At 42.8% G+C, this 10,657-nt stretch overlaps 2 protein-coding genes across 2 annotated transcripts; both read right to left on the bottom strand.

Annotated features, from left to right (window-relative positions):
- Window positions 1–644: 644 nt before the first annotated feature.
- Window positions 645–1,694, bottom strand: LOC134934233 (paraneoplastic antigen Ma1 homolog). Its single transcript, XM_063929717.1, has one exon. The coding sequence runs from the start codon at window positions 1,692–1,694 to the stop codon at window positions 645–647; it is 1,050 nt and encodes a 349-aa protein (XP_063785787.1).
- A 6,725-nt stretch (window positions 1,695–8,419) lies between these two features.
- LOC134934232 (paraneoplastic antigen Ma1 homolog) lies at window positions 8,420–9,469 on the bottom strand. The gene has a single exon (XM_063929716.1). The coding sequence runs from the start codon at window positions 9,467–9,469 to the stop codon at window positions 8,420–8,422; it is 1,050 nt and encodes a 349-aa protein (XP_063785786.1).
- Between the last annotated feature and the right edge of the window lie 1,188 nt (window positions 9,470–10,657).

Raw genomic sequence — 10,657 nt, 5'->3', positions numbered from 1 at the left:
AACGGTGCCATTTCATTGGGGGAAATCAGCCCAGGGTCAAATGTAATCTGAGTGATAATATATCCTAAATAGGGGTATTTTTGCTCACTTAACCCCCAGATGGTGAGGCCACTCAGAGGATGTATGGGCACACCTTTTAAATGGGTCTGATACCAGGATTCTAATACGATTGATATTTGTGATCCACTGTCCACTAAGACTGTACATGCGTGTCCGTTGATCATAGCCTTTATTCTTGGTGCATGGCCCATCAGGCTCTCAGGAATTTCATTGGACCACTGAGCACTCCCAATGGCGTGTACTGTAATTATTGGGGAGTCTGTGAGGGGTCCACAGAGTTCCCGTTGGAGTTTTCCGGTGGGGATGGTCTTCTCCTGTAATGGTTGCTATTACTATTTCCTCCTCGAAATTGTCCATAAATGGGGCATTCAAATGACTTATGACCCGACTGTCAACAATTATAACAAATTATTGGGAATCGACTTTCCCTCCGTGAACTTATTCCTCTCCCCGAGTCAGGATTCATCCCCTGACTATAATGAGAATTAGTCTGAAGGCTATTAGCTGTTCAATTTTTTTATTCTGCTCTTCTATTAACTTCACCAGTCGCTCATCTATAGAGGGTGGAGAAGGGGTAGGTAACACTACTTTGACCTTCTTGATGGTTCTCTCACGGTTTCTATTTGTACCTCTTCCAATTTCACTTCTCGCACCAGCTCGTTCAGGGTTGGAGGCTGGTTAGCATTCATAGTGCATCGGAGCCTTTGCGCCACCGGACTGTTGGTTAATGCCCCCTTTAGTACCTGGGTGAGTCTTCTTCTATCTACAGCCTCTTTCTCGATCCCTCCTTTATCTACAATTTTGTAAATTAATCTATTGACTCTATACACGTAACGTGTCAAGGTTTCTCCTGGCTCCTGGTATGTACTGTTGAGGCTAGCTAGTAAATCTCCTACGTCTTCCAAAGTACCAAATGAAAAATCTAGTGCCTCTACATAGTCCTTCAGGGTAGCTGTAGGGTTGCTTCTCCTAGTAGCTTGAATAACTCCCATAGCCGGCCCTCTGAGACTTTCATCCACTCGCTGACGTTTAACATGTTCGGGGCATTGCCATTCTTCAGAATGTTGTGTGGCTGCCTCTCTCCACAGCTCATATGTCTCTTCCCCAGCTGGCACAGGGATGATTCCCGAGAAGATTCTAAGTCGACTATATCCACCCTCGAAGTGCCACCTTTCCAAATAACTAACCATCTTGCCCACCATGGTATCCACCTGATTATCTATAACTTCCTCGTTATTCGTAGGCGTATCAGTGTCATGGCTGGTGGTAGGGAAACCGCCTCTGGACTGTGGTTCTCCAGTTCCCTGTTCCTCACTAGCGGGACAATCAACTTCTTCTGTATCTTTCCTTTCAGGACATAGTAGGTGGACTTTCCACCCCGGAACCCCCTCAACTACCACCATTCTAGGGAGTAACGTCTGGTCTAGCGGGTTCTGGTTAGTTATTAACACAGCCGTAATAATACCTTTTGAACCTTTCCATTTATCCACTATACTCGGCTCCCTGACTCCATAAAGAAATTTTACAGCGGTAATGATACTGTCTTCACCAGCGTTTGTTAAATTTCCACTTAACCCAAAGCTACATTCAACATCTATCTCTTTCTCCACACACCAACGAAAAATATCTCCCATGCTAATGCCCTCCATCCTACCTGCCTGGCAAACAGGAGACCCCGAGTCCAGATCTCAGCAGTGCCTCCAAATTTAACCCCTCCTATCTATCAGACAGTAAGTACTCGGGCTACTAGATTACCTCCTAAGGCGTGCCTCCACCCAAGCTATAATTATAATCGTAGCTTGCTTGGGAAAGCCAGTAATGGTATAATAAATATAATTCAATTGTTAAAATATTCTCAATATTGTAAATGTTTAATACCATTTGTTCTTGTATTTCAGCTCTTCCTTTGACGTTAGTCTACTGGATCCACATATCACATCCTGGTAAGTAGTTATACACCATAAAATAACACCTTCTCATAAATTGATAATTAAATGATTATATTATGAAAACACATTGCTCGAATAAAACACAAACTTTGGAACTATACAGTATTAGGTGCATGCATTAAAAAAAATATATAGTTATACCTTGGTACCAATAAAAAGTTGAGCTCAGAGTTCCCAATTCCCGGGTAAGCTTTGAATATGACTATCATGGACTGCACACTAGACTTTGTTAAGCCAGTATATATATAATAGATATCCTCAAAGTCGTATATGGTTCTCCTCCTGTCCTCAAAATTGTACAAGATCTGTCCATCTTCAACCTTTATCCGGTAGTACCTTCTTTCCTTTCTATATTCATAAAGGTATGATATAGGCTTTGTATGGGGGTAATAACGTGTAGGAAATAGATTCTCGTTATAATATTGCTATCCTGGATAGACGGTGCTAGGTGCAATGCATTCCATACTTGTGAATGTTCATGGAGTACAGTTACAGTATTCGCCCTCCGTTTATTACTCAGTATGTGACTATCTGTGCATATTGGATACCAACGAGGATCTCGGAAATAGCTCGGTTACAGTTCGCTTAACTTTCCAGAGTCTCAGAATAAAGTGTTATTACCTTTGTCTCTCTTAAAGATAAATTCTTTCCTTCCTGTATCATCCACCGAAATGGATAGTAACTTTGCAGAAAATAAGGGACAATACTAACTTAATAGTCCAACGGGAGAATAAAATAATATCAATATATATAACAGATTCCTTGGATATCGCTGGGGTAGCGAAATATAACTATATTCAATACCTATATACTCCCATGTAGCTTAATTATATATTAGAGCTACTGTATAGTATTGCATTTCCTCCTCAACCGATACAGCTATTAACACATAGAGTCGCTATATAAGCAGCAAGATATGATGCCAATTTGGGTGGCAATATTATACAGCCAGTCCCCTGTGGTAAAACAGTGAAGTCCTTACTGTAATATTATAGGTAATACCGCCTATTAACAGCAGTTCATAGTTATTGGTCCCTAGAGTCTCTTTATAATTTAGTCACACACCGGTAACAATAATTTAAATACTAAAAAAAAGGCTGATATTCCTTCTTAAACTCTCAAAATACTCTTTTCCCCAAATTATACTTCTGTATCTATGGTCTGGTACCAGCTATATGCTCCACTTCTTTAGGCTGGTATATAGATGACAGTCAATTAGCTTTTTCACGATTGGTGACACGTTGTATCAATTTGATGCCAGCTGGGCTATCCCTTTGTGTAAATGCGTGTTCGGCTAGCAAGAAATACTACGCTTTGCTATCATGCAGCTGATATAAGGGAGTGCCCTGAATGTAGCCGAGACAATATTGCTGAGATGAGTGCTAATTATCCTTAGCGGTTATCCGGACTTAAATTCATAGAAGTGCCTAAGACACTAAAATATTCAGTAATTTACCGGCGTAGGTAGTAGTGATAATGAAAGGGCTGGCGTGTTAATAAAAGTCCCTCCTGTTGGGAGGCACCAATCCTCCCGTTATCTAATGATGCTACTGCACTAGGTGATTGGAGTGAGCGTCTCCTCTCCTCCCCTCCAGCGTCACTGTAGCCTATGTATATACTCAGCTGCTTCTGGCCGCCGGGTCTGACCGCTCCCCCGGTTCCTCTGACGGCGGGGATTCGCTGCCTCCAGACGCCAGTCTTCCCTCGTCCTCGAATATCCTCCCCCACTTCTCCGGCGTATCAGGTATGATTTGCGGCGGTTCTCGGCTGTCAAGTCAGCAGCCTCTCTCCAGTTCACCCAGCGCATCTCTCTATTATTCCGCTCCGTCCTTCACTCTCTCCTCCGTCAGCCCTCTCTCTCTCGTTCTTTTTTTTCAGTTGACAGTTTATGCCTCGAGGCTTCCCCTCTCTTGGGGTCCTCGCGGGCATTGTGCAGGGGTCTCTGGAACTTTCTAGTGTCATCTACACTGCACTTTATTTCTATAATTTATTACTTAATTTCACACACAGGGTTACATTCTCCCCCTGGGGATTCCGAAATGCACTGCATCGGTATCACCATCAACTATATTGTGATGATGATCCTCTCTATACTTGTTCTTTATTGATTCAGATCCCACATCCAAAATAAGGCCACGGTATTATCACACTAGGATGGATTATCAAGGGAACTTCTGTGGGTGAGCCTAATTGTTCATATGCAAGTATTCTAGGTGGTTTCCGTATCCTCTGTGGCCTTGGAGACTGATGTCCATCATCTAAGTTAACCATGTGGTTACTGTCTTCATCGATAGTACTGGACTCACTAGTACAACCGTTATTGTCCTTTACCGGGCGGTTATATTCCTCCCATTCTTCTTCCAGTCTATGACCCATATCCTCTATCCCCCATTCTTGAGTGGTTCCTTTCACTTCTAACGGCTCTGGTTCCAGTTTACTTTCTTGACTATTTTTTCGATAATCATCCTCCTTATAATACATCCCATTTCCAACATGTTCCGATTCCGATTCCTCTTCACCATCATCCAGATAGGGAGTTTCAGTCATAGTTAATGAAAGCGGGATACTAGATTTAGATTTCTTCCCATTATCCTCAAGGGGTTCTGACTCATTCCACCTAATATCTTGCGCAATAGGTAAAAGGTGCTGTCGATGATAAGTCACTACCGACCCTTCTCTGTTTTCCGGTATTAACTGATACACCGGAATATTCGGTAGTTGCTTCACTACTATGTAGGGTTCCTCTTTCCACCTATTCCTAAGTTTCTGCCTTCGGGGTGCCCCTAGCATTTTTATCAAAACTCTGTCTCCAGGCATTAAGCAATGCTCTATCACTTTCCTGTCATGCCGGGTTTTATTCCTCTCCCCTATTTTGTCAGCAGTTTCTCGAGCCAATTTGTATGCTTCCTGTAACTGCTGTCGGAGTTTCCTTATGTACTGAGAATGAGAACCCCAGGGAGAGGGGTTAATTAAAGTTGGTAGACACACATCGATGGGTAACCGAGCCTCTCGGCCAAACATGAGTAGATAAGGGGAATACCCCGTAGCTTCATTCCTGGTGCAATTATACACATGGACCAGATAGGTGATATGCTGTTTCCAGTTTGACTTCTGTTGTTTGTTCAAAGTTCCCAGCATGTTTAATAAAGTGCGATTGAACCGCTCAGGTTGGGGATCGCCTTGAGGATGGTATGGGGTGGTCCGTGATTTCTTAATGCCACAACAGAGACACAGTTCTTTGATAAGATGACTTTCAAAGTCTCTTCCCTGATCAGAGTGGATTCGAGCTGGTAACCCGTAATGAACGAAGAATTTCTCCCACAGAGTCCGAGCCACCGTTACTGCTCTTTGATTTGTTGTTACATAGGCATGTGCATAACGTGTAAAATGATCTGTGACTACCAATATTTGACTGTCCTGTCCATCGGGTCCTTCCAGTGATAAGAAATCAATACATACTAACTCAAATGGCCCTGCGCTCTTGATGTTAACTAGAGAGGCAGCAGGCCGGGGTATCGTTTTTCTCAACAAACAATTGCCACATGACTTGCAGAATAGCTCCACGTCTCTGTTCATGCCTGGCCAAAAGAATCTTTCTGAGACTAAACCTAGGGTTTTCTCTGGTCCTAAATGACCATGATTATCATGTAATGCCTTTAGTACCATTGTTTTATACTTAGAAGGCAATATTAACTGCCATCTGGTGGGGCCTTCAATCCTTTTAATAACTCGGTATAACAAACCCCTTTTTATCCGTAGTTTATTAATCTGTTGGAGTAGTACTTTAGTTTCGTAATAGAGGCTTGAACGGGAGACCGGGGAAGAGGGGTTCTCAACGTGTTTTACAATAGGGCCAATATGTATATCCTCCCGTTGCTCTGGAGATAATTCATCCCGTCATACCATCTCTAACCCATTCAATGCAGAAGGGTCCAACCAGCGAAAGGAGGCAGGTATGGCTTTTATAGAGGCCCCGGTAGTTATTATAGCGGCCACCGGTACCAGATGGTTTACTCTAATCTGATGACATAGTCCCCTTACCATAGCAGCCGGGACCTCAATCCATTCTTCAGTTACGGAAGAGACTTCATTATCGGCCCTCCTGGATAGTGCATCGGCGTCCTGATTGTTTATACCAGGGCGATATTAGTAGCCAACCACAGATGGCCCGTGGCATCCAGTTTAGCAGTGGATTGAATATAAGTCAAAGGATTATTATCTGTATGTACAGTAAAAGAAGCCCCATATAGATAGTCATGGAATTTCTCACTGACTACCCACTTAAGAGCCAGAAATTCTAGTTTATGTACTGGGTAATTTTTTTCACTTCCCGATAAACCTCGACTTACATATGCAATGGGTCTGAGTTGTTCTTCCCTCCATTGGTACAATACTCCTCCAAGACCGTCCAGGGAAGCGTCGATGTGAACCTCATAAGGTAGTTCGGGGTCTGCATACGCTAGTACAGGCGATTGAGATAGTCTCTCCTTTAAGTGAATAAATGCCTCTTCACACTCCACGTCCCATCTTTCTCCAAAAGCCTCTCGAGGACAAAAGTATTTCTTTGAATCTTTGGAGTGTTGTTTTGCTCTCTGACCCATCGGTGGATATCCTCGAGTCAAATTGTTTAATGGTCTCGCCAATTTGGAGTACTGCGGTACAAATTTTCTGTAATAGCCACAAAATCCCAAAAAGGACCGGAGTTCCTTAAGATTTCTGGGTCGTGGCCAATTTCTCACTGTGGCTACTTTGTCCGGATCAGTAGATATCCCATCCCTGCTAACAATATGGCCGAGGTACTTTACTGTAGATCGACACAATCGATATTTCTTGATAGAGAGCTTTAACCCGCGACCTTGAAGTCTGTCTAACACCTTTAAGAGTCTTTCATTGTGTTCTTCCAGTGTTTTTCCGAATACTATGATGTCGTCTAAATAGACCAAGACTTCTCTGTAGCACATATCGCATACTGTCTTCTCCATGGTCCTCTGGAAGGTGGCTGGTGCTCCAGTGATACCCTGCGGCATTTTCAGGAATTCGAAAAATCCTATTGGACAGATGAAAGCGGTCTTAGATCTATCCTCGATGTTCATAAGAATCTGGTAATAACCGCACCTCAAGTCCAAAACGGAAAACCATTGGCTGCCTTGCAGACAATCCAAAGCCTCTTCAATTTTCGGTACAGTATATTGATCAGGCACGGTACGTCTATTTAAGGTCCTGTAATCAATACACAGCCGGATCTCGCCACTTTTCTTTCGTGCAACCACAATGGGGGATGCATATTGGCTCTCCGAGTCCGCAATCACCTGATTCTCCAGCAGATTTCTTAGATGCGCCCGCACATCCTCGAAATCTGCAGGAGCCAATCTCCTAGACCTTTCCCTAAAAGGGGTATCATTGGTTAATTTAATACGATGCTCTACATCCTTTGCAGTGCCTAGGTCCCACTCACTTTGGGAGAATACCGATTCCCGCAGCTGTAATTGTTCCAATAGGATACTTTTGTTCCTGGGGTCTATGTCGCTACCTTGGAAACAGACCTCCAGCTTATTGACCCCTGACTCGGGGGTGGAGGTACTGGTCTCGGAACCACCTTCTCCTTGTCGACACTGTGCCATATGACTGTCTATCTTGAGTGGTAAGTCATTCAGGTTTTGTTTCTCACACCATTTAATGAGACTCTTATACATATTGGTATTCGTTCCAACAATCACTGGCAGTTCCCCATTATCTCCGGGGGAATCCGGACAAACCAATGCCACAAACGGTGCCATTTCATTGGGGGAAATCAGCCCAGGGTCAAATGTAATCTGAGTGATAATATATCCTAAATAGGGGTATTTTTGCTCACTTAACCCCCAGATGGTGAGGCCACTCAGAGGATGTATGGGCACACCTTTTAAATGGGTCTGATACCAGGATTCTAATACGATTGATATTTGTGATCCACTGTCCACTAAGACTATACATGCGTGTCCGTTGATCATAGCCTTTATTCTTGGTGCATGGCCCATCAGGCTCTCAGGAATTTCATTGGACCACTGAGCACTCCCAATGGCGTGTACTGTAATTATTGGGGAGTCTGTGAGGGGTCCACAGAGTTCCCGTTGGAGTTTTCCGGTGGGGATGGTCTTCTCCTGTAATGGTTGCTATTACTATTTCCTCCTCGGAATTGTCCATAAATGGGGCATTCAAATGACTTATGACCCGACTGTCAACAATTATAACAAATTATTGGGAATCGACTTTCCCTCCGTGAACTTATTCCTCTCCCCGAGTCAGGATTCATCCCCTGACTATAATGAGAATTAGTCTGAAGGCTATTAGCTGTTCAATTTTTTTATTCTGCTCTTCTATTAACTTCACCAGTCGCTCATCTATAGAGGGTGGAGAAGGGGTAGGTAACACTACTTTGACCTTCTTGATGGTTCTCTCACGGTTTCTATTTGTACCTCTTCCAATTTCACTTCTCGCACCAGCTCGTTCAGGGTTGGAGGCTGGTTAGCATTCATAGTGCATCGGAGCCTTTGCGCCACCGGACTGTTGGTTAATGCCCCCTTTAGTACCTGGGTGAGTCTTCTTCTATCTACAGCCTCTTTCTCGATCCCTCCTTTATCTACAATTTTGTAAATTAATCTATTGACTCTATACACGTAACGTGTCAAGGTTTCTCCTGGCTCCTGGTATGTACTGTTGAGGCTAGCTAGTAAATCTCCTACGTCTTCCAAAGTACCAAATGAAAAATCTAGTGCCTCTACATAGTCCTTCAGGGTAGCTGTAGGGTTGCTTCTCCTAGTAGCTTGAATAACTCCCATAGCCGGCCCTCTGAGACTTTCATCCACTCGCTGACGTTTAACATGTTCGGGGCATTGCCATTCTTCAGAATGTTGTGTGGCTGCCTCTCTCCACAGCTCATATGTCTCTTCCCCAGCTGGCACAGGGATGATTCCCGAGAAGATTCTAAGTCGACTATATCCACCCTCGAAGTGCCACCTTTCCAAATAACTAACCATCTTGCCCACCATGGTATCCACCTGATTATCTATAACTTCCTCGTTATTCGTAGGCGTATCAGTGTCATGGCTGGTGGTAGGGAAACCGCCTCTGGACTGTGGTTCTCCAGTTCCCTGTTCCTCACTAGCGGGACAATCAACTTCTTCTGTATCTTTCCTTTCAGGACATAGTAGGTGGACTTTCCACCCCGGAACCCCCTCAACTACCACCATTCTAGGGAGTAACGTCTGGTCTAGCGGGTTCTGGTTAGTTATTAACACAGCCGTAATAATACCTTTTGAACCTTTCCATTTATCCACTATACTCGGCTCCCTGACTCCATAAAGAAATTTTACAGCGGTAATGATACTGTCTTCACCAGCGTTTGTTAAATTTCCACTTAACCCAAAGCTACATTCAACATCTATCTCTTTCTCCACACACCAACGAAAAATATCTCCCATGCTAATGCCCTCCATCCTACCTGCCTGGCAAACAGGAGACCCCGAGTCCAGATCTCAGCAGTGCCTCCAAATTTAACCCCTCCTATCTATCAGACAGTAAGTACTCGGGCTACTAGATTACCTCCTAAGGCGTGCCTCCACCCAAGCTATAATTATAATCGTAGCTTGCTTGGGAAAGCCAGTAATGGTATAATAAATATAATTCAATTGTTAAAATATTCTCAATATTGTAAATGTTTAATACCATTTGTTCTTGTATTTCAGCTCTTCCTTTGACGTTAGTCTACTGGATCCACATATCACATCCTGGTAAGTAGTTATACACCATAAAATAACACCTTCTCATAAATTGATAATTAAATGATTATATTATGAAAACACATTGCTCGAATAAAACACAAACTTTGGAACTATACAGTATTAGGTGCATGCATTAAAAAAAATATATAGTTATACCTTGGTACCAATAAAAAGTTGAGCTCAGAGTTCCCAATTCCCGGGTAAGCTTTGAATATGACTATCATGGACTGCACACTAGACTTTGTTAAGCCAGTATATATATAATAGATATCCTCAAAGTCGTATATGGTTCTCCTCCTGTCCTCAAAATTGTACAAGATCTGTCCATCTTCAACCTTTATCCGGTAGTACCTTCTTTCCTTTCTATATTCATAAAGGTATGATATAGGCTTTGTATGGGGGTAATAACGTGTAGGAAATAGATTCTCGTTATAATATTGCTATCCTGGATAGACGGTGCTAGGTGCAATGCATTCCATACTTGTGAATGTTCATGGAGTACAGTTACAGTATTCGCCCTCCGTTTATTACTCAGTATGTGACTATCTGTGCATATTGGATACCAACGAGGATCTCGGAAATAGCTCGGTTACAGTTCGCTTAACTTTCCAGAGTCTCAGAATAAAGTGTTATTACCTTTGTCTCTCTTAAAGATAAATTCTTTCCTTCCTGTATCATCCACCGAAATGGATAGTAACTTTGCAGAAAATAAGGGACAATACTAACTTAATAGTCCAACGGGAGAATAAAATAATATCAATATATATAACAGATTCCTTGGATATCGCTGGGGTAGCGAAATATAACTATATTCAATACCTATATACTCCCATGTAGCTTAATTATATATTAGAGCTACTGTATAGTATTGTATTTTCTCCTCAACCG

Source organism: Pseudophryne corroboree, chromosome 6 (assembly GCF_028390025.1).
Source record: "Pseudophryne corroboree isolate aPseCor3 chromosome 6, aPseCor3.hap2, whole genome shotgun sequence".
Lineage (NCBI taxonomy): Eukaryota > Metazoa > Chordata > Amphibia > Anura > Myobatrachidae > Pseudophryne > Pseudophryne corroboree.
This window is presented reverse-complemented; position numbering and strand designations above follow the sequence as displayed.

Bases quoted from the DNA above. Each gene is read 5' to 3' on its own strand.
- LOC134934233 (XM_063929717.1), bottom strand. From the start codon at position 1,694: ATGGGAGATATTTTTCGTTGGTGTGTGGAGAAAGAGATAGATGTTGAA.
- LOC134934232 (XM_063929716.1), bottom strand. From the start codon at position 9,469: ATGGGAGATATTTTTCGTTGGTGTGTGGAGAAAGAGATAGATGTTGAA.